The sequence below is a fragment of the Porites lutea genome, chromosome 12 (assembly GCF_958299795.1).
Source record: "Porites lutea chromosome 12, jaPorLute2.1, whole genome shotgun sequence".
NCBI classification, from domain to species: domain Eukaryota; kingdom Metazoa; phylum Cnidaria; class Anthozoa; order Scleractinia; family Poritidae; genus Porites; species Porites lutea.
The window spans coordinates 643790-668596 of NC_133212.1; the positions used below are offsets into that span (position 1 = coordinate 643790).

The 24807-nt window shown below is 40.3% G+C and overlaps 3 protein-coding genes across 3 annotated transcripts; 1 reads left to right on the forward strand and 2 right to left on the reverse strand.

Moving 5' to 3' along the window:
* Nucleotides 1–348: 348 nt before the first annotated feature.
* LOC140921835 (neuropeptide FF receptor 1-like) lies at nt 349–4079 on the reverse strand. Its single transcript, XM_073371835.1, has 4 exons — nt 3967–4079; nt 2948–3218; nt 2001–2258; nt 349–810 (listed from the first exon to the last, which is right to left on the reverse strand). Exons 1-4 carry the CDS (start codon nt 4077–4079, stop codon nt 403–405), a joined length of 1050 nt encoding a protein of 349 aa, XP_073227936.1. The 3' UTR covers nt 349–402.
* Nucleotides 4080–10277: 6198 nt separating this feature from the next.
* On the reverse strand, nt 10278–15864 carry LOC140921706 (pyroglutamylated RF-amide peptide receptor-like). The gene is made up of 4 exons (XM_073371718.1): nt 15587–15864; nt 13589–13859; nt 12650–12898; nt 10278–10727 (listed from the first exon to the last, which is right to left on the reverse strand). Exons 1-4 carry the CDS (start codon nt 15697–15699, stop codon nt 10362–10364), a joined length of 999 nt encoding a protein of 332 aa, XP_073227819.1. The 5' UTR covers nt 15700–15864; the 3' UTR covers nt 10278–10361.
* A 2301-nt stretch (nt 15865–18165) lies between these two features.
* On the forward strand, nt 18166–24567 carry LOC140921837 (uncharacterized). The gene has a single exon (XM_073371837.1). The coding sequence runs from the start codon at nt 18166–18168 to the stop codon at nt 24565–24567; it is 6402 nt and encodes a 2133-aa protein (XP_073227938.1).
* The last annotated feature ends 240 nt before the right edge of the window (nt 24568–24807 follow it).

A 24807-nucleotide genomic window follows, 5' to 3' on the forward strand; every position in this document is an offset into this window, starting at 1 on the left:
ATAGGGGTATTTCACGTTGTAGTTGTGCATTGACGGCAAAGATATGTACCGTTTTGCTTTCAAAAGTCATTGCTTTTTTGACGCTCCACTTGCCATTGCCGTCTTCGTTGCTATAAGCTATCTAGTATTATGTTGGTGTTTCAAGCTAAGGCAATCCTATGGGAGTTGAATATTCTCGTAAGAAGACAATTTCTTTTTACATTTATAAGGGCAGGATGACCACAACAGTGGTGTCAATAACCCGTTTTTGAATTATCCTTAGCCTTTTTATCAAAGCGGGCACAAACGTTTCACATGAAAATGAGTTTAATTTGTGAGTGAATAAAAGTTCTTTTCATATGAAATGATAAGCACCAGAACTCGCTTTGAAAACGAGGCCAAAGGTAATGCAGAAATAGCCTGTTACTGTCGATACACATTTTCCTGGGAAATTGTCACCGCCCTTTCACTCAATTGGTCTTGCTGTGTCATCGGAATGCTGCCAGTAGTGTGACCAGTGTCGTTGTCCTGTGGTTCACCCCGTCGCACGGACATAGCACCAACCCTTGTTGCAAAGGAACGTGACCGTATCATCTGCCTCATCTTTTTCCTGAATCTTTGGTTCAACAGAGCGTATGCAAAGGGATTTATAGCAGAGTTGAACATCAGCATCGTGTGCGCGATGGGAATAGCCAAAGGACTCAGTTTCACGGAGCCAGCAGCATGTTCTTCTAACATATGGAGTATCACATCTGCTCCCCAAGAGATTACAAGAATGGCGCTAACGGTTACAACCATCAAGGTCACTCTCTTCCTCAACCTCAATACACCCTGTGTACAAATCGATTGATAAGCTACTGGTCGCCCAAGCTTAAAATATAGCTGTGCGACCTCACAGCTCTCGGAAGACCTCACGATTTGTTGCAATGAAAACAATGAATAAACAAAATTAGCAATGGAAACTGTTCCGTAAACAAGAGAGAGAGCTGAGACCCATAGGGGTTAAATCAGAGGTTCTGAAAGACTGGAGCTTTTTCAGGCTACTGATATAGCTGATCTTTGATATAAGCATGCAGTGAAGTGGACAAAATTTTTGTGCAATTTCACTGCTTGAGTTTGTATCGAAACGACCGGCTTCCCCATTTCCCTTACTAGGCCTATTTACCCAACCCAAACACCAACACAATAACAAACCATTCCCAACTCACGAGTTAGTTAAGAAAAAAACTGTATCTGAGATCCAAAGAATTAAAGGCCCAACGTTCGATATATTAAAACCGATGCTTTCTGGTCATTTTTCTGTATTTGGTTTGGTTTTCTTTGTGTTCATTTCTCTTCTGGGAATTGCGAGACAATAGAGTCGTGAAAAATTGCAATTTTGAGCCTATAGCCTCGGGGTCATGCCAGAATTTTAATATATTGAACGTGGGCTATTAATAACTTAGGGATGAGTAGAAACCGATATCCGTCAATTTTCCCAAAAATCGAGTTAATAACTGGGGGCGCTTAGTTGCATAAATCGTAACGTCGAACATAACGGCTTGACGTCCGACCTTCAGCCAACTTAAACTCTTTATTTTAACACCAGACGTTAACAGGCGCGTCTGACTTTACATTTTATTTGCTGGCCCCAGAACTATCTAGTCAAAACCGCCATCGAATGAAATAGGCCAGTGTTAGTAATTTGTTCTTACTTAGTAAGAATTTTAGAGGGGTTATATTTTTCAATGGAGGGAATGCGAAATGGGTACCTCTGTGTCAAAGGGTAAAGGGTTGAACCTTTACGGAGCCTCCCCATATGAAACTATGTTGAGTAGCCCTCAAACGAATAATTTGTCGTGATAAGGGTTTTGGCCCTATGTAAAGGAATCCAGATCTAACATCCAGGAAATTTTTGCTTGTGGAATTTGGTTACCTGGGCTTTGGAGTCATTACAGCTCAAGGAATCTGGAATTCAGTACCTGGAATCCAGACTCCAAGACTTAGATTAGATTCACTTACATCAAGCAAAAGGTTTTTACCTGTTGCTGATTTGTGAGTACGGCATTATCGCTTTGCTTGAACCATAATGTGTACACAATTCTGGAGTAGATCAAGACCAGCAGGATCATAACAAGACAATCGATTGAGAGATAAACCGTGCGGTATTTTCTTATGCTTTCTTTGGACAACAAGAAAATGCAAGGGATGGAACTATCCTCCTCAGCAAAGCGGCTCCGCTTCATGAATAATGGAATTTTATCTATTATTGCAAGGATCCAGATTCCAGGAATAATCACCTAAAGAGACATAAAAGAATTAAGAAAGAGCTGAATCACAGATTAACCAAGAAGCTGGTTTTTGTCGTTGCTTTTTCCTCCTCCTCTTTGTATCGTAGGGAGGCTGGGGTGAGGGAAAATGAAAGCGCGCGGCGGAGGATGGGAAGGGAAAGAGGGGAAGCGAGGCTTTCCTTGGGCTTTCCTCCTTTTCTGTCTTCCCATCGTTCACTGCGCGCTTGCTCTTTTTCGATTATTGCTATTTTGATTGGGAAGAGAGAGCTGTCGCCGTGGAAACTCATCTAAGTTTGTACCGGAGGAGAATTTGCGAATACCGTATTTATTCGACTAAACGCCGCGGCGTTTAGTAAATTTTTAGCGTTTCCGATTCGGCGTTTATTCGAGGGCGGCGTTTATTTCAAAATCACTTTTTTTAAATCAATGAAAACAGTTATTGTAAATCGTTTGCAAATATACTATTTAATTGAAAGGTTTCAATGTCTGTCTTATTTTGCTGAGATAGAATCGTAAATGTGTAGATGATGTAAATTGCCAAGTTGTACCGACTTTTCTCTTCCTCGAGTAAACGCCGCATTGTTCTGATGAGGTGCGGCGTTTATTCGAGGGTGCCGTTTATTGGTAGTTTTGCTTCCATCTGCGTTGTTTAATCGAGGGCGGTGTTACGCATAAAATAGTATTTCAAAGTATCAAACCTTCAATTCCTGAAAAGTTAGCTTTCCTCTGTTTCCATAGGGATGTATTACGGCAAAGTATCGTTCAAACGCAATAACAAGCAGTGTAAACATTGAGGCAAGTCCTCCAATCCACGCGAAACTTCCCCCAGTAATACTTGCACACAGAAATGTTCCAACAATCCCCGTTGGATGGGTGACATTGTGGCTCAAGATTATCGTCGGCATTATGAATGTGGCGTAGCAGATGTCTGCTGCTGCCAGGTTCACCAATAGATAGTTGATGGGTATCCTGTGGGATAATGCGTTCAGTCAGTTAGCGATATCCTCAATGGGATCTTTGAGCCAACTCGCAGGTAACCTTTCTCAAACTAGAGAAGGCTGACCGCTACAGGAAGCTGACTACTGTATCCGTCGAAGTTACAACATCACTCAAACATTGTCGATGTCTTTTAGAAATGGCAAAAGATTCGCAAAACAATGCTTGATGTTCAACCCATAGCTAAATATAATTTTTGTTGAAGTTTGAACGGTAATATTTTTCTCTTTCATAATAAGTTAAGGCCACTGAACACGCTTCCCTTTTGGACCTCAAACCCTATGGAAACTCAATGGCGGATTTTGAGGTGGGGCTGCCCCCCCCCCCTCCCCCAATCCCCCATTATTCTTAGACCAAACTGAGGCCGTAGGGACATGAAAAAGCATTTTCGAGCCCCCCACTCCATCTCCTCTACTTAAAGATCGAAATTTTAGGGGTCCTCAGGCCGGTTTGTATTTGGTAATAATAATAATAATAATAATAATAATAATAATAATAAGTGCATAAAATATACATGCAAAAAGTGCATGAACCTACCAAAAAGAGTAAAACAATTATGTCAACACTAAAACTATAAAAATTACCTAGACTACTTAAATCGTAAAAAACTGCATAAAACCTACTGTATCCCGACACAGATAAAAAGAAAGGAAAGGGGACGGCATTGCCTAACAGTGAAATCATCAATTCGAAGAAGTATTTAGATTAACAAGTGCTTTACCTCATTTCGCGATTTTTCATCACTACAACACAAACGAAAAAGTTTCCCACGATGCAGGTGATAATTAATATAACATTTGCTGTTGTTATGGCAATGTCAGCTGTATCGGACATGACTGAAGGGAGTGGCTGCTATTTACGTGATCTGGATGAAAACAAAATAATTTAATATTAATCCATGTATGGCATCAAGGCAAGCCTAGCCTTGTAATTGGTTTGTAAGATCGGTTAGCGTTAATAATTTATAATTTTTTTTAATATATATTATTATTTTGTTCTGTTGTTGAATTTTACCTTCCTATGGTATTTTGTGTTATCATATACCGTCTCTCGAAGTAAAGGCTCAACTGTATTTTGTAAGCTCGAGTTATATGTTGTTAGACAAGAAAACCTTGTTGAAAATTTGGCTTAATCCTGGGTTAAACGTAACCATCTTTCGAGGAACCGTGCTCAGATCTCAAAACAAGAAAAATATACCTCATTTTATTCTCTATAAGCTGTGATGTGATCAGGTAATCCGAAAATTGCATTTTCTATCAAACCTGACACATGAACATATATCAGGAGCCGATTACTTGCATATATATAGTTTTTCGTTTTTCCACAAAATGCCTAAACTGATAGTACTGCCTGACAGTTACGAAAATGTAGTCTCTGAACTGATAGCCGACTGACTTAAATTCTTTAACAGTAATGGAAATATGACAGATGTATTACATATAATGTTAAAATGCTGTGGAGGTTTTTAATTTCTTTTTGTTTGAAACTCATTATCATATACTACTATTTATTGCTAGAGACAGAGGAAAGTAATATAAATCAAAGATTAAGTTGAATCACCGTGTATCTTTGCTGATGGTTAAAAGACTATACGATTTTTTATCGTTCAGAGCTTTAGGTAAATTATTAAACTAGAAACAGTCATCTAAAATTATTTTTCTGAAAGCCAAATGAGCAAAGTCGCCCTGCTTCAACAAAAACAGTAACAAGCATGTACAGTGCGGACTGGTTGACTGGGGCCATTAAATAACTGTTGTCAATTATTTTCTTTCTTCCCTACTTTCTGAGATTACAAGTTCAATTATTCGTTTCTCTAGCCTAAAAGTAAAACATGAAACGAAACCGTGAATAAATGAGACGAAAAAAAGATACCTAGGAGCAGGTGTTTTTTTTTTCTTTTTTTGTTACAGGGCCAAAAAAAGCCTAAAACATGACTATACTTGATGAAACAAATTTTACGACGCCGCACTTTAACAATATAGAAATAATGTAAAAAGAAATTATGATATACAATTTTCACAGTTACCTGATAGATCTGAGCGGTTTGTTTTTCGTCTAGTTCTTCTGTTCACCAGTACAATTATCGTTATAACAAAGAAGCCAAAATTACACCATGCTGATTCGCAGACGAAGAGTGTATATGTGTCTAAATATCATAGGATTTTGGGAATCAAGAGGATGGAGCAACTGACAATGATTAGGAAAGCGTGGAAACTTCTTGCTTTTTGATTGGTTGTTCGCCTCATTCACGCTGTTAAACGTTTGTTGATGAAACAGGGGTGAAACCAAAGAGACAATTTGTTGTTCATAAATTTTTCATTTGTGTTGGCGTCAAGCAAGCAGCCTCCAAGAGAACAAGGCTGCCCTGAATTTTCTTATCTCACAGGTGATAATTTTAATTTAATCAGGTGAACCAATATAGGTCTTGCAAGGTGAAAGATGACGCTGCTTGTATTTTCTCCTTTTTTTCTTTGGAGGCTGTCATAATAATCCCGGACTTACTGTACTAAGCTCCGGTTTTGGACAAGCACCGCCCGTCACGGTTAAGAAACTCAGCCATGTTGAGTCACTAATAAGGTTTGCAGAATTCGTATGGACAGTCATATAACTGATAAGTCATATGTATTTTAATGACACACTGGGTCACGTTTTACTACAGATATTCCCTAACCAGGCTACTTCAAGCACAAGCTACGCACTACGCTTTTTAAATGATCGTCGCGAGTATTCTTGGTTTGCAACCACGTGACAAGGCGGCAATATTGGGCGTAGAAACAATAGAATTTTTTCGCAAAGAATTTACATAAAAAAAGAGTTCAGTTCCCAGAGGAGAGAAAAGCTTTTTGTTCTTGACAATCAACATGGCTCCCGTGACGTCACGTACTGGTTGTCTTGCAGTATTGTTTTGGTCGGGTAGGGTGAGGATGTCCGGAGGGCCCCCCCCCCCCAACCCTTTCAGAAGAAACACCAAATCCAAATCCAACGGATGTCCAGTGACGAAATTTTGCGTTCGACTTGGGAATACAAATAGTCAAACGGATTTCTCCAACAACGACCCCTTTGTGTACAGACCTTACTTTTTCGTCTTTTTCGATGTACAACAGAGAGGAGAGGTCGTTACGTCACGTTGCCATGGTAGCAAAATTTCTGGATGACAACAAACCGAAAATTCACTTCGCACTGTTCAAAACTTCATTAATTTTATTCAATTTGATTCAATTTGTCAAATGTTCGCGAAATTTCTGGGTGAAATCCCAAAGGACGGTATCCAAGTTTACAAAAAAGAGAAGAAAATTTTTTGTGTTGTGTTCACCTACTCCATAAAGCGGGCGCATGAATTTAGAAGGTTTCAGGTCGCAGTCGTGCAACGACGGCAACAAAGTGTACAAAAAGTGCAAAGTTGTTGTTTTGCAAAACTAAACCTTTTGCTTTTTTTGGCATTTCTTGTTGCCGCCGCCATCGTCGTTGCTTAAAGGAGCTGTGTCGCGAAATTCAGCCAAATTAGGAAATTACCAAATGTCCGTTAAATTAAGAGAAACATAAAAATAACCGCTTCAAACTTTAAAGGAAGGTTAAAATAACATAACAGAAACAACAGATGCCACGGATGGGCAAAACTGAAGAAGATTGAAACGGATTGAAATTATGGTTTTTGAAAACTGGTCAGCCTAACAGTTTTTCAAAGTTGATCCCTGCTGCTGGCAACTTCAAAAATAATGTTCAGGAGACATATTTGTTTGTCTCGGATCTCTGATTTTGTCATTTAACTGTAATTTCTTTGCTTACTTTAAGTTCCATAGCGATTGAGGGTGAGTAATTGGCAAAATTAAACAAAATGAACTGGAGTGCCGTGACACAGCCCCTTCAAGATCCCTTTTGTGGTCATCCAAAAATTGTGCTACCATGATAATGTTACGTCACACTTTTCCTCTTTATTACTATGGAACTTGCTGTTGTTATGGCAACGTCAGCTAACTCAAGAGCGGTTAACGTAATCTGAATGCTGAACAAGACATTCTGGAAAAAAAAAAACATTTGATCTACTAAAAACGAGGATAAATTTCAAACGGCAATGACAGGAACATTCGTTTATATTCGATGACAGTGTCTATCTTGAACTCAGTTTCTCCATGAAGAAATTCGCTGTCACTAGCGGTCCGGCCTCCTTCCTGATAATCGTACATAAGAAGGTCTCAATAGTCACGTTGAGCCGGACGGTTTTTTTTTTTTTTATCTTTGCTTCTGTTCTTGGACAAAAAAGTTTACTAAGGGAGCGAAAGCTCTGTGCGTCATAATGCAGTCAGTCTCAGCTATATGAAAATTAGTTTTCACAAATTACTTTTCACTGAATGACACTAATCATATGTATAACACCAGGCCTTCAACAATAATACGTATAACTGACAAGGTAAATTTTCAGTTAAGTCGCCGGAAAAGAGCAAATATATCATGGGATGTAATTTTAAGAACCCGGAAACTTAGACGATTTTTTTTAACAAGAGTGATGAGTTCTACCGAGAAAAAAACTTGAACAAAAGCAAATTATGTTTACCTGCAAGTATTATTTGACAAATATCGCTTAGATTTAATGAAATTTAGCCACCAAGATTGAAATAATCGTTATAATGGTCTTATAACGTTTTGTGGTAATATAAGGGAATTCTCCTAAGACCCACCCTCTATAACGCACAGAGATGTCCCTTTCTGTTCCCTGTATCTGGTCTCGTAACCTACGGCGGCCTGTGTGCCAGTAAACCAACTTTTACCGTTTTCATTAAACATAGGTGGTTATATTTACATAGTACATTTATTGCGAAGTCGCCTCTCGAAGCTTGTTATTTAGTACAGCAACATGTGGCTTATATTTTTCACAAGCTCTAAAGTACAGAAGTTTTACTTATCTGCTTAAACTTTCTCAAATTTTTAAATGGTTACTGAAAAAGCGAACATTAAAGTGGCAGGACCTTTTTTCTGCCTCTTAACAGTGTCTTGGAGGTTTTTTCATCGTCTCTTTCATTTAGCATCGAAAATATTCAAGATTTGAGACTACAAGTTCGATTTTGTTGCTCGAAAATTAAAACTATGACATGGCCCGCTTTCATTGAAAGTAAATGAAAGGAATGAACTGCTGTTGGAAGCAGGTGGTTTTTCATAACAAGAGTATCTTGTTTTATTGCAATTTAGCATGCACAGTTTTAGTAACTGAAAAACAAAACCCGCTCAAGAATCTTTATCAACCGACCTGGCAGGCATTGACACTAGAACAAGCACTAGGGTGAGGCAAAAACGTGATATTCACATCTAGTACGGAAAAGAGAAATTTGATGTCAAGAGATGTCACTTTTGCCTTCCTAGCGCTGCTTAGTGTTAAGCAGAATTTTAGTCATATTACTGTTTTACTACATAGCAGACGAACGAACACTTTGAATGCGCTTAAAAGAAAAGCCTTAGAAGATAATGTTTTACTATTACCTGAGAAAAAGACGATAGTTAATCAACCTCATGTGCTTTGCTTGTTTGCCGATTAACCTCTCTCATGTCCGTGCTTTGAACATTATTAACCTCAAACTATTGAGGGCAGAATTGCTAAATGCAGATGAGGAAATTAAGAATACATTCAGTTCTTTAATAACGAAGGCATTTTTGGTAAAAGGGTATAATCATCAATTGACAATGATTGGCCAAGCGTTTCAAATGTAACAATTCTTGGTTATGATTGGCGGTTTGCTTCATTTAGGCTGCTTGAAAGATGGCTTGACAAAAGTGGCAAAAAAGTGCCTTAGGGATCCTGTAACAAGTTTTTCTTTACAGAAAAGATGAAAAGCAAACGATACAAAAGTAGGTGTGAGAAGTGGCAAATTCAAGAAAATCCTGTAGCGGGAGACATCAAAGAACTTCAAGAGCGTGGTAGGTGCCATCCAATCTTGCACTCAATGATCTTAACGGGTCATATTAGCTCGTTTTCTTGCATTTCATACCACTTGATGTGACTAAAAACTATCGTTTCTTTCAAATTTTACCCTGTTTAGGTGTGTTTGAATGTATAACATATGAAAAGACAGAGGAAAAAGTTTCCTTGAGAGAGTCACATGACCCCCAATTAAGCCGACTACAAACACATCCAAGTCATCAAGTGCACGCTAAATTGAACTGATTTTAATGACGGTTGTGTACTGAGTATTCTGGCCTTGAGTGGAATCGAGGCTGCCCATGACCTATATCCGATATTTCTGAGATTTTTCAGCAAGACAAGATTCCAACCAGCCTCGATTTTACTCAAAGGCCGGGTTGCTCAGCAAACAACTATAAATTTGGCCAATTGAACAAAACATAATTTTTGTGAAAGGTAAAATAACAGACAGCAGTGAGCAATGATAGCTGACAAATTTTAAAATGTCCTAACGAGTAATTCTATATCACCTCTACTTAAGGTTATTTCTCTGGTTCAAGACGCAGTAAACGAGTACATACATACATACTTTATTGTTACCTCCCCGAAGGGGCTTTTCAGAAACAATGATTATATTACATTATTTATATAACTAATTACAACACTTAATCCAATACGAATTACAATGTTAGCTAATTACTAATTACAATGTTTTAAACTTAACTAAGAAGTATTTACAAACTTGAAATTATCTAAAAGCTGGCTCCTTAAGGAATGTTTAAAAATTTCAACAGATGGGCTTAACTTAAGAAAAGATTCCAAACTGTTCCAAAGTTTAACAGTCCTGTAATAAAAGGTTCTCTGTCCGGAGGCAGTTCTGAAAAGAGGGATGTTTAGCTTTTGGCTACTCCGAGTTGTTCGTTCGCTAACTTGCTCACGGGTAATAAATTGGGATGTAAGATAATGTGAACAATGCTATAGCATCTCGAATTAAGAAATACTATTATAACTCAAGTCTCAGTAAAACGTGGGGCCACCGAGAGAAAATTGTTCATTGCAAAAATATCTATTGTCTGAAGCTTATGGGAAAATATATTTCATAATATAGAGCTTACTCGCTTAGCTTATCAAGTGCCCTGTACGAGCATCAATGCGTAACAGGAGATAGCATCTTTTGTATCACCTACTCACGCAACAAAACATACAAACAAAAAGATCCTGACAGTCTACAGTTCTGTCACTGCCCTTGCTTCGTTTAGCTCGGTCCCAGTGTTGTTCCCAGTCCCCATGTACTGCAGCGGTGTCTCCTCCGTCGTGCGAGGTACCTTTGCTGCATAGGATCGTGAAACGCAGCATATCATTTCTTTCATCTTTCTTCTGAATCTTTGGTTTATTAAAGCGTACACAAAAGGATTGACGGCAGAGTTGAAAGTAACTGTTAAATGCACAATAGGAATTGTTAAAGGGTTCAGCTTCAAAGAGACGGCATCGTCTATGCTGTGTGCTATTCCGTCTGCTCCCCAAGAAGCTGCAAACATGGCGCTGACTGTAACAACCATCAAGGACACACGCCTTCTCACCTTCAGTACACCCTGTGTACAAAATGATTCATTAGACCACAGGTAGCTCAAGCTTACAATATACATGTATATCGAAGAATTACTTTAAAACGTTTTTCGTCTTGTAATCCATTTCTTTGCTAAGCTACCTTCACTTATGAGGATAAGCCATTTACGAATCATAAAAGAGGCTGAAAAGAAATCTTTTATTGTTATTGGATGTTTACCTTACCTGATAACCTTTATAAAAAGACGGTTAACAACAACAACAACAAAAATCCAATCACAAAGAATAGATCACACTCTGTTTGCTCAGCCCCGCCCTGTTAGTTCAGTTTGTTGACCGTGGGTTTATTAAGGGCGCGGTATTCCCTGGTTCAAATCCAGGCCGGGGACCACTAACCAGGATCTTTAAACTACTGGTGAGAAGGTCGCGGGGGACTGGCCTTCATTGAATAGATTTATGAAGCAATTTTTTTGCTTGATGAATCTTAAAGGGTCGGTTATTTACATCTGTTAACGAAGGCTAACTTAGACCGCGGTTTAGGAAATAAACTTTGGACTTCAAGATTTCTTTATTAGTGGGCTATTTCAAGAAACCAAATGCTTTTCTAGTCTACGCCATGTCCTTTCATGAAACTGTTCACGATAAATGATGTTTACACAAAGGCGTTTGGCAAACTGAGAATGGCTTAAAACGCGGTTTGTTAAACACTGGCTAAACTCCGTTTAAATAACTGGCCCAAATGGTTTGTATCTCGGCTGTTCCGTAGGCGACTGAGTTTGAATTTTGCAGGCATAAAAAATGATAAAGGTTTGCTTTGAAATATCATGGTGATCATTGTGTTGAAGAGCTGTGTTTATACGAACGAAATTCATCAAAATTCAAACAGTGGTAACTGCCACCAAACTGCAGAGTGAACATAAAAATCAACGCTCAAAACGTCCAAAGAAGGTATGAATAACACAGCAAATAATTCAAAGGGAGGCACGTTTGATAGCGATAAACAGACTAAACTTATAACTAGGAAAATTAACCAAACAAACAGTGAATGCAGTAAGTCAATTTATATGCATGGCTAAGTCATTTTCGTTCTGAAATTGGTAATTTTTAGGTCCATAACTTACTTTGCGGACCAAATTTTAAGGGCAAGGTCTGTAATTTTTCTTTTTTTCTGCTCTTGCAAAAACGTCTCGACATAACAACCATAAAAATGTATAGTTCGGCTGAAGTCACTTTAAATTTGTGAGCTTTTGATTGCAAAAGGAGGCACGGACGGACAAACTTTTACTGAAGAAGACTGGAACGGATTGGCATTGTAATCTTTGAACACTTGTTAGCGTAACAGATATTCAAAGTTCATTTTTGTTGTTTAAAACATTCAATATGGTTTGATATTATGCTTGGAGAGCATATTTGCTTGAGACGAAGCTGTGATTTTGTCCGATTCATAAGTAAATTCCTCAAGTTCCATTTCGAATAAGGACGCGTCCTTGGCATTGCAAATAAAATGAATTAGACAACTGTTGGACATGCATTATAAGGCATTTTTATATTTACTGTTGACATAACTACAAGACATAACTAGGTGATTTTATCAACAAATGATGAATCGAGATGAATTTCCACATGAGCTGTGGTTTTCCCCCGGAGGGGGGGGACTCCCTATGATGGCCTATACAGAGAGGCTCCGCCCCAAAGGGGTACCTTTTTCAGGCTTCCTTCAATTGTTGAAGTCTATAAATGGGTAGGGAAATCTGTCATTTGAGTCTGTGAAAGGGCCTAGAAAGGCTAACAGATGACTTTTATGGCTTTATAAAGTCAAGAAAACGTTTTATTTTTGTGATTGAATCCTATTTAAAATTCCGTATAAATATTTGTTGAGTACCCCCCCCCGGGGGGGGGGGGGGGGGTTCCCCACTATGTGCTTGTTCAATAAGGATTGTAGTCTTACCTGCTGATGACGTGTGAGTTCGCCGTCACTGCTCTTGAACCACAAGGCGTACACTATTCTGGAGTAGAGTAACACCAGAACCACAACGGCTAAAAATTTCAAAGCACGCCACGTCATACCAGTTATCATTTTGCTTTCTTTGGACAAAACGGAAATGCAGGAGATGGTACTAACTTCCTTATCAAAACTTCGCGGCAGGGAAGGGCCTCTGTATATAACTGCGAGGATCCAAATACCAGGAATAATCGCCTGAAGAGAGGGATATAATAATTAGCTCGACAGTGGTAGTGGCACAGCTATCTATTTGAACGGTTACGATATCGCAAAATGTTTGTCACTGGGAAGTTGTGTGCGACGTTGCCACTGCTTGCTGCTAGTCTTCATCAGGCCAACGAAACAAGTATTAGAATAGTAAGATGGAAACTTTATGCGGCACTATACAGAACAGCTCCTGACTTAATAAAGAGCGCAATAATGTGATCTCAAAGATAAGATGAAACCGGGCATGAAACTACTGTTACGACTTGCCGAGATCCGCGGCTCAAGCTAAGCCATGGGGATCTCAGCAAGCCGGCCCAGCCCGCCTGTTTGTTTTTAATAACGACATTCTTCTTCAAAGATTCATCCACCAATTGACTTGAAACACCTCCTTTAACACGAATCCACATGATCAAACGAGCCAAACGTCCGTGAAGATCAGCTGAAATAGTGAGATTTAAAATACCTTGAAGCGTTTCGACGGTTAATAATGCCATGAATTTTTGTTGGTTGACGGTAATAATAAACTTTTTTTTCTTTTTTTTTTGGACGGTTGACGGTTGAATTTTAGGCCGTTTGACGGCTGACGGTTAACCCCATTGAGACCCTCTATTTACACTTTAACTGCAATGGTCTTACTTTTTTAAAATTAGATGCTTGTCTGATTGTAAATTAACAAACCTTCAATCTACTAAACGTTAGTTTTCCTCTGTTTCCATAGGGATGTATCACGGCTGAGTATCGTTCAACGGCAATAACAAGCAGAGTAATCATTGAGGCATGTCCGCCAATCCACGCTAAGTTCCCTCCGGTAATAATTGTACACAAAACTGTTCCAGTAACTCCTTCTGGATGGCCAACATTATGGCTCAAGATAATCGTCGGTATAATAAATGTGGCGTAACAAATATCAGCTGCTGCCAGGTTCACAAGTAAATGATTGATAGGTGTCCTGTGGGAAACGGTGTTTAGTGAACAAATTAACTAAGATAGTAAGCGCGCTCTGATTGGCTGAGTGGAGTGTTTGCATAAGAGTAGCTATAGCTGTCTTTTTACAGACTCGAAGCAATGTTAACCACTATAGAGGAAAACGAAGCCGCTTTGTCGGCACTGTTTTAAGGTGAACTCGGGATTTCCTTGCAAGACCAACTTAGCCTATAAATGGAAGTTAATTTATAGGGAAAAAAAAGGAAGGCAAATACTTTCGAAAGTAGTGTGTGCCGGCAAGTTAACAAGGCAAAGAACACTGCGGATAAACAACGTTCACCTCGATCGTAGCCCCTGTTGACAGCATTTACAAGAAGCGACAAAAAACTTTCTCATTCATGGTGAGTTGACTGAAGCAAATAAAGCTCTACGTTTCTTCTCAAAAGTAATTTAAACTTTCGACATTTTCTTTCAAATCATTGATGCTAAAGCTTATGAAAAGATTAGAAACTATGATATGCCATGTTTGAAGATAGCTAATAGATCTAACTTTCGCGCATCTTGTGTTTACGGCTACGCATGAATTCCCCCATCAATCAAACTAATCGTTTTTTTAATGGTTTCCTTTCTGATTCTGTTGAGATCACTTCATGTGTATATACTGAGACAATTATTCACCTCAGGCTCCGTTAATATTATTGTTGAATAATCAACAATATTAACTTTGCCCTTGGCGAATAATTGTTAATTATCAGAGAGGGGTTTTCCTATCAAAGGCCTTTATGAGCCATTTCGCTAATGGTCTGTTTTAAGACTAGCGAGGCCCAGGATATTTCGTCTAGGTGGATCATTTGACGAGTTATCTTTCAGGTAATTGAGTAGCGATAAACAGACTAAACTATGTAAATTAATAAGAATAAAAAAGTGAACGCAGTAAGTTAATTTATTATATGGCTAAGTCATTCTCGTTCTGTGATTGGTCATATTTAGGTCCATAACTTACTTAGCGGACTAAACTTTAAGGGCAAGATCTGCCATTTTCCTTCTTGTCTGCCGTTGCCAAAACGTCTCTACATAACAGCCATAAAAATGTTGTTTGGTTGTAGTCATTTTTAAATTTAAGGGCCTTTGTTTGCTTACTCCTAGTTTTTAAGCCTCGGTAAAATCCTTTGTCAGACGTATACATTTTCCACTGGAGTAATAAAAGCCATATTAGCCTCGTTGTGTCGGTCCGTATTGTAAATTACAGCACTTGACAGGAGTCCATAACCCGGAGCGAGCGGCTCCCATACTTGGCCTATGTCACGGCGTTTTTTACGGACCAGTTTATTTTTAGACACATTTTAGGGCACTTTTTCCCTCGAAAACAGAATCTTCATCATGTATATGAGCGCATTCGAAGTATAAGATATCGTAAAGGAAAACTAAGTGTTATCAAAAGGCAAAAAATAACATTTTTAGGTCTGTAAGTTTTGCTGCCTGGATTGTGGAATTTAAAAGATATTCAAAATTCGCGCCAAAACCGTTCTAATAATAAACTAGTCCATGAAAACGCCGTGACACGAGCGCATCGAAGTTGCTCTCTGCAGGTTATGGGCTCCTGTACTTGATTTATGGCCCGCGCGCTTACTACGTCATCGTGCGCCCCTCTTAAAGGTCACTCATTTTGCCATCTAAAGCTCAAACGTGAAATCGCATATTTTGTTGTTTATGGTATATAAAGATTAAATTCAGTAGCACTACTTTAAGTACCTCATTTCTTGATTCCTGATCAGCACAGCACAAAGAAAACAGTTTCCAACAAGGCAGGTGATAATAAATACAAAATTGACGGTGGTTATAACAACTTCAGATGAATCAGGCATGCCGGACTGAGATGTATGCAATCTGCAAAAAAAAGAAAAAAAATCAACCGGAAAGCACTACCCAGATCTGGGTAGTGACGCGTGATCAGTATGGAATTTCTGCGCTCGTTTCCCAGACGTCATTTCGTGGGGAAACCACCAGTGGCGTCGCCAAATGTCGGCTGTTTTCTCAGGTTAGTTTCAAGGCGTCATCATAGGCGGCCAGACTAATTTAGGGGATTAATTTTTGCTGTTTAAAATGTTATAAACTTGTTATACTACGCATACCGTTTCAGTAACGATAACACCCTGTGAAAACTTTGCAATTAATTTTTAAGAAAGCCTCTGTATGACGAGCATTATCGGAGCATTTTAGTGACTTTTTGGGCGGGTGACCGAGTATTTTAGAGGGAAAAATGGAGCATTAAAAATGAGCATTTTAGTGGGGAAACAAAAGCATAATGTACAAATTAAGGCCTACTGTAGCAGCTGCTCAGTGTTAAAGGTGTCTCCTTATTGGTCGCAGAACATGAACAATATTTAAATAGAAAACGTTTTCCGTCTTTGCATAGATATAAACACGAGAGGGGTTGGGAGAATTCGAGACGGTTATAAAGGTTGAAAATTCTCCCAAGGCCTCGAGTGTTTATACCAGACTATGCAAACACAGGAAAAAAGTTTTCTATTGCTTTTATAAAATAAATTTCCTGAGAAAAAACGCAAAACTCTTTGTATGGCACTGATTAAAAAAGAAATTCTTCCTTGTCGCAAAGTCTTGTCTTGCAGAAAGATGCTTTCCAAAATACGGACTTTTCTCGCTTAAAATGTCAGCTTAAGCGAAAAAAAATTGACACAATTTCTTTGTAACGATTTTCCAAGTTTCGGCCGACGAAGGAATGGGTAAATAAAGTAAACTTGTCGAGTTTTGAACTTGAAAACTTTTTCAAATTCGTGCTTGCGTGATTAGCGCGCGAAAAGCAAAACATGACGCCACAACCATGTTTACATACTCTCATGCAAACACTCCTCTCAGCCAATCAGAGCGCGCGTACTATCTTACTTATTTTATAAATAACACTAGTAATAGTTGACACTACAGCTGCCCACGCTCTGTATATTGTCGGTCAATAATATTCTTGCTCGTTGTGTAGGTCTTTGAAATATGCTGATTCATTATGAAGATTTTCACCCATATTGCATACAATAGGTGAGATAAGTACGGGAAACGCAAGGTTTCATGCACAGTTTCAGTTCGATTTACACAGCTTTTATCAAAACATTGTAATTTTCGAGAACAGTTTATTCTAAACCATAAGAAAAGATTTAATTAGAAGTTGAATTTTTCGATATTTCTCTTTCACTTTTTACATTCAGTTCATTTTATTTACCGCAAAGTAAGCCTTAGAAAATAAAGTAAGTAAGTAAAGTAAGTAAAGTAAAAGCTTTATTAATGTGTCAATGTATTTAGTTTTCACAACTAATTGGGGACACAATTAGTAGTTTGATCAATTTTCTTATTTTAAACTTAACAGAGGATGGACATCTGTGAGCAGGGAATAAGTCAGCACAGAATTTGATTGTCGGCGAATTTCTGTAATCGTCCATCGTTCTGCTAGTGATAAGCTAGCCGTTGTTCACTCGTCTTGCTTGTTTGGGGCTGAGTCTTACTTCGGTCAAAGAGAGAGAAAGAGTGTCTGGCAAGGTTTCCAATGAAAGATTTATGAACTCGTGTCTGGCAAACTCTCCAAGTGTTTATATATACACAGTTATACGCACCTTATAACTTCATCTGCGCTTAACGAGTGTCTTTGGGTCCATAACTTTCAAAACAACTTCCCCACAGAATATCACTGATAACACGTAACGCAAAAGGGTATCGAAGTATGACTGCACAATAAATGTCACAAAATCTACCTAAGCGGTCCCTTCGGGATTTTCTGTCTTTACGTCATCCTAACCATTTCGTACTTGCGGGCGTAAACAATAGAAAAGTCATCATTACCTACCGATTCCTCGCGGCCTCTGTTCAAGCAAATCGAGATTTTTTCTGGCATGCTGAATGTAACCGCTGGTATCCTGACCAGCGGGCTTACCCCCTTGTTTATTAGGAGCATGCGCACGGGGCCTCGGCATTGGCGGACACGAGGCCACCGTGAAATAATCTGAAGTTTTCACTAAGGTTTTCTTCAAGTTTCCCAAGTGTTTTGTAAGTCGTTTGTTTCAGTTTTTCTTTGTCGTGCTACGGATTTCTAAAGCTTTCCAACGGATGTTTGTGATGATACTTGTGAGTTGATTCAGCCTCGTGTATGATTAAACGTTTTGTTGTTATGTTCATCGCCACGGCTATCATGTGCCGCCATTCACAGCCACAGTTATTTCACGACCTCATGGACTTTATGGATTTACAAGGATTATAAAAGTTACGGTGGTGCTTCTATTCATCTATAGTTTTGATCTGGTTTTACGGTTTTGGGGTTATTTACGGTCATGGAAGGTGAAGGCAAGGAATTTACGGCTTATTTTGAGGATGACAATTTGCTGAGCTTGCAAGTTTCGCGTTCGCACTCCCCAGCAATGGATACGGAACTGTTTCGTGTTATATCGCCGCTTAACACTCAGCCAACGGATGCAGCATCAGAAACGGAACTTCCTAATTCAGTAAAGGTTCAAGGTTCGCTGAATATGGGAGCAAAATCGACGGTCAGTGATGCTGAAGCGCTAGGAGTGGGCGAAAGGAGAAAAATTCCAACGGATAAAGGTAAACAACACGAGTTACAAAGGCTAAAGGATCATAGAACTGTGGCGTTACGTCACGTAACTAGACAGATAAACAAAATGAAACCGCTACTTGCTGATCTTAAGAATTATGAATTTGTGTCAGTTGAAATGGAAGGTCTTAACAATTTGCTTGTTAAACTGCAAGATGCTCAGGATAATTATGTTGACGCGTTAGAAGATGCAACTGTTATTGTTAATGCCAATTCATGGTACGATGCTCACGATGAAGATGTCTTTAAATTTAAACAGTCTGTCATTGAATATTTGTCCAAGGCGAAAAGGCATCAGTCAAATGAAGTAAACTCTGTTATCTCTAGTGGGTCTCATCGCACAAGAAAATCAAATCACTCTAAACGGTCCACCTCATCTTCAATTTCATCTAAAGCTAAGTTGATAGAAGCAAAAACTAAGGTTGCAGCATTGGAAATTGAAGCATCGTTTCTGAAGGAAAAGCAAGCGCTTAAAATGGCAGCTGAACATTTAGAGCTAAAACAGAGTTTAGCTCAAGCAAAGGAAGAAGAAAGGATTTACGAAGAAATGAAGAATGAAGAGTCAACTTTTGCACCTGTTCATACACAAAGTCCTCCGATTTGTACAATACAATCAGGTAACTCTGCTTGTTTGGAACCAACTTCGCAGCAACAACTTGTAAGTTCTTTAGGCGTTACAGATTATCAACAGCCTTTACAAGCTAGTCCTCTTAGTTCTTTTACGGTACCTCAGAAAGGACCCATTTACACAACACCAATAAATACTGGTGCATTACGGAGTAAGGAAGAGACTACGGCCTACGCAGCGAAACCCCATGAACACCCCTCGAGTGTACATTCTTCATCATACCCATCTTTAGCAACGACTCCTGCTGTTACGTATACTGCTCCTGATCAGGTATGGTGTCTGCCACCATCACCACCACAAGGCTGTTCGACAAGTTTGTCAGTCAAAGACAATACTTTCCAAGACATTGTGGAAATTCAACGAAAACAAACTGAGTTTTCTCAGACTATTGTCAACCAGCAAGCAAGGAGTCTTTTGCCATCGAACGAGCCTCCTATGTTTTATGGTGATGCTATGGAGTATCCATTATTCATGACTGCCTTTGAGTCATTAATCGAATCAAAGGTTGAAGATTCCAATGAGAGATTATATTTTCTGGGTCAATACACGTCAGGTAAAGCAAAAGAAATTATAAACGGTTGTCTACAAAGGAAAATGGAAGGATCCTATGAAGAAGCTGAGAGACTTTTAAAGAGACAATTCGGTGATCCTTTCAAGATAGCTAATGCCCACATCACGAAATTGTCTTCTTGGCCACCAATCAGACCAAACGATGGTTTAGCCCTCCAAGATTTCTCTATTGCCCTGGATCAAGCTAAGTCTGCTATGAAAGGCATGTCTCATATGGATGATTTAAACACTGCTCATGTACTGCGTCAACTGTGGGAAAAGTTACCTAAGTACCTGCGAACCAAATGGACTGAAAGGAACAATAGGACAAAAAGTGCAAAGGGAAGAATAGCCGACTTCGAAGAGTTCTCTCAATTCGTGCGCGAACAAGCTGATCTTGCCACAGATCCTGTGTTTTCAGAGCAATATGTTAGCAAGCCAAATCATGATGAAAAAGACAGAGGCACTCATCTTAAGTTTACAAGAAAGCCCCTAAAAAGGGGAAAAGGGACAAACCTTGCTACAGGTGTAAATCAGGAAGCTAGCAATCAACAGTCTGTTGTATGCTCTTTATGCAAGAAGCCTCATAACTTAAACGAGTGTGAACAGTTTTTGAAGAAATCTCTGAGTGATCGTCGAGACTTTGTACTAGAGAAGAAACTGTGCTTCGGCTGCTTTAGCGACCAGCACATTGCAAAGCATTGCAAGGAAAGACAAACGTGCAGGACGTGCAACAAGCAGCATCCAACGTCACTACACAACCCTGATGGAATTAAGAAATCGAACGACAAAGGTGACAAGAACCAACCTCAAGATAGACCTCGAGTTAGTAGCAATCACACTGCCATCTGCAACATAACTGAAGCTGGAGATGTGCCGGTTAACATGGGTATATTGCTAGTCTGGTTGTTTCATAAGAGTAATCCAGCGAAGAAAATACGAGTTTATGCTTTACTGGACAATGCCAGCGGTGGAACGTTTGTGAATGAAAGCGCAGCTAAGGCTCTTGGCGTTGAAGGAAGTAGCACTGACCTCACTCTTACTACAATCCATGGAACACACAGCGTAACGTCGAAGGCCATTGAAGGATTAGTCGTAGCTAATGTCAAGGACGAGAGTGCAAGGTTAGAGTTGCCCAGAACTTTCACGCGAAACATCATTCCAGCGGACCGCAGTGAAATACCACGACCTGATGTAATCAGTAGGATGTCTCATTTGAAGGATGTTAGTGCCGAACTTTCCCCCTACATGGAAGATGTTGAAGTGGGTCTTCTTATCGGATTGAACTGTCCAAGTGCCTTACGACCAAGAGAAATTGTTTACGGTGGAGAATCAGATCCATATGCTGTACGGTCACTGCTCGGATGGTACATAAACGGTCCTCTTTATACTCCCTGTCAGAGTAGCATTTTAACGTGCAACAGAATTCATCTTAATCAGCAAGACACCTCATCCCCGCGAGGATATTTAGTCTCTCAAAGGACGGTTAAGGAACAGATAACACCGCAGGCAGTTGAACGAATGTTTGAACTTGACTTCTCCGAAAAGGAAAAGGGAATATCAATGTCGCGCGAAGACATCAAGTTCTACGAGACTGTGGAAACTGGTATCGTTCATCTCGAGGACTTGCACTATGAAATGCCCCTCCCTTTCAAACATAAGAACACTGAGCTCCCAAACAACTATGCTCATGCTGAGAAGCGCCTGAACAGCCTCAAGAAACGTCTAATGTCTGATGACAAGTATTACACGGATTACTGCAGCTTTATGTCTGATATCATTTCGAAAGGGTACGCTCGGAAGGTGGATGACGATCTTAAAGATCAGTTGGGCAGAACCTGGTACCTGCCGCATCACGGAATTTATCACCCGCAGAAGCCAACGAAAATACGCGTGGTGTTTGATTGCTCGGCCTCATTCGAAGGACACTCCTTGAATGACAAATTGCTCCAGGGACCAGATCTCAGCAGTAACTTAGTCGGTGTTCTTACCAGGTTCCGGCAAGAAAAGTATGCTTTTATGGCAGACATTGAAAAAATGTTCTTTCAAGTAAGAGTAAGGAAGGAAGATCAAAGTTTTCTCAGGTTTCTATGGTGGCCAAACGGAGATTTACAGAAGGAGGCCGAAGAGTATTGCATGACAGTGCATTTGTTCGGTGCAGTATCATCCCCTGCATGCGCTAATTATGCACTTAAACGCACTGCTGACGACAACGAAGATGAATATGGGTCAGAAGCAGCCAACACCCTTAGAAGGAACTTTTATGTGGACGACGTTCTCAAATCGGCGAGCACCGAAGATGAGACTATTAAGCTAGCAAAGGATACCAAAGCAGTTTGCCAAAATGGTGGATTTAACTTAACCAAGTTTGTGGGGAACACAGAGCGTATCATCAGCTCAATCCCTCAAGAACACAGAGCAGAACAGGTGAAGAACCTCACACTTGGCCAGGACAAGTTACCCATAGAAAGAGCGTTAGGAGTTATTTGGTGTATTGAGTCTGACACGTTCAACTTCAGGATTGAACTTAAGGATAAGCCTTGCACGCGGAGAGGCATCCTATCGACCATCAGCTCGATTTATGATCCCTTGGGTTTCATCGCTCCTGTAGTACTCGTCGGAAAGAAAATTTTGCAGGACATCTGTCACACTAATAGCTGGGATGAGCCAGTCGACGATGCCACCCGCAGCAGATGGGAAAGATGGCGAAATGAGCTGTACCTACTTGAAAGTTTGAAAGTACCAAGAAGCTTTAAACCCTTGGAGTTTGGAAAGATTGTGTCCACGCAACTCCACTGTATGTCTGACGCTTCGACGTGTGGTTACGGTCAATGCTCGTATTTAAGGCTCGAAGACGAACATGGCAAAGTACATGTCTCTTTTGTTATGGGAAAGGCGCGAGTGACGCCAAAAAAGACCGTCAGCATTCCAAGGTTAGAGTTAGCTGCAGCCTCAGTCTCTGTCAAGATTGGTGATGTTCTAAAGGATGAGCTAGAGTATGAGAACATTGAGGATCACTATTGGACGGACAGTAAAGTCGTCCTAGGCTTTATAAGTAACGAATCCAGTCGGTTTCATGTCTATGTTGCCAACCGTGTTCAACTCATTCATGATCACACCACCCCCTCACAGTGGCATTACGTCGAAACTACTTCAAATACTGCAGACGAAGGTTCAAGGGGTATGTCACCTAAAGACTTTGTTGAGAAATCACAATGGATTCAAGGCCCTGACTTCCTTAGAAAACCTACATGCAGTTGGCTGAAAGAAAGGTCATACAAAGACACTATGGACCCAGATTCCCCCGAAGTGAAGAGCACTAAGGTTAACACATGTGTAGTGAAAGAGAGTGACGTCATAGTTGAGAGACTTCTCAGGTTCTCAAGCTGGCACAAAGCGAAGGTAGCTGTCGCACTATGCCTAAAGTACAAGAGGAAGCTCAGAGAAAAGGTCATGTCTAAAGGGAAGGAGTCCAGTGCTGGATCACAAGAACAAAGGTGTGTCAGTAATACCCCTGCAAGTGCAGGACTTAACGTCGCCAACTTACAGGAAGCAGAAGTGGAGATCATAAAACAAGTACAAAGACAAGCATTTCCATCGGAAATAAGAAGTCTCCAAATCGTTCAAGCGAACGCTAAGTACGGTCGCCGGGAAGTGGAAAAGGAGAAGAAGGCTGTGCTGAAGAAAACCAGTACGCTTCGAACGTTAGACCCCTTCCTAGACAGTGATGGTGTCATGAGAGTTGGCGGGCGAATACGGAAGGCAACACTATCGGAGTCACTCAAAAACCCTGTCATCTTACCAAAGTCAAGCCACATTACCGCACTGGTTATCAGCTACGCGCACGAAAGAACACACCATAGCGGAAGAGGAATTACGTTGAATGAACTTCGTGCTAGTGGCTATTGGATCGTTGGTGGAAATTCGATGGTCAGGCAGTTTATTTCCAAATGCGTAACATGTCGGTACCTTCGAGGTACCGTGGGAGAGCAGAAGATGGCTGACTTGCCGAAGTCGCGCGTGGAGCCAGCACCGCCTTTCACCTACTGCGGAGTCGATTTCTTTGGCCCTTGGCACGTACAACGAGGAAGGTCTGTCGTCAAGAGATACGGAGCATTGTTTACTTGTTTTGCAAGTAGGGCTGTACACATAGAAGTTGCAGACACCTTGGAAACTGATTCCTTTATTCAAGCATTGAGACGGTTCATCTGTAGAAGAGGACCAGTCAGAGAAATTCGTTGTGACAGAGGAACGAATTTTATTGGTGCGGAAGCCGAACTCAAGAAAGCTGTTGACGAGATAGACGACCAAAAGGTCAAAGCAGAACTCCTTAAAGCCAAGATCGATTGGATTAAGAATCCTGCATCCGCGAGTAACTTTGGAGGCGTGTGGGAAAGGCAAATCAGGTCAATCAGAAACGTCATGAGTGGTCTTATTAGAGAGCATGGTAATCGTCTTGATGAAGAATCGCTGAGAACATTCCTTTGCGAAGCAGAATCTACAATCAATAACAGGCCTTTGACGGTAGAGACACTCAGCGATCCTCTTTCAGAGCCACCATTGTCGCCAAGTATGCTGCTGACAGGAAAGACAAGGCTCGTGCTACCTCCACCAGGAGAATTTAAGAGAGAAGACTTATACTGTCGAAGGAAATGGAGACGCACGCAGCATCTAGCACAAGAGTTTTGGTCAAGGTGGAGCAAAGAGTACTTGCAACAGTTACAAGCAAGAATCAAGTGGACTCGGCCAAAAAGAAATTTCAAGGTTGGAGATGTGGTATTACTGAAGGAAAACCAGTCTCCGAGAAACAGATGGCCTTTGGGTAAGGTCGTAGCCACGCATCCTGATGATCAAGATCGAGTCCGATTGACGACAGTGCTGACAGGCAATGGCTCCAAGTTGGAAAGGCCTGTTAACAAGCTCGTCTTACTTTTGGAGGCGTAATGTTTAGAGGCCGGGATTCCCCGACGAGGAGCCCGAGCTTTTATGAACGCTTTTTCTAGGAAATAAGTTTTAGGACTGTTATCGAGATATTTATAGTTGTTGTTAAAATGTAAGGCAAGGCTTACATTTTGGGGAGCCATGTAACCGCTGGTATCCTGACCAGCGGGCTTACCCCCTTGTTTATTAGGAGCATGCGCACGGGGCCTCGGCATTGGCGGACACGAGGCCACCGTGAAATAA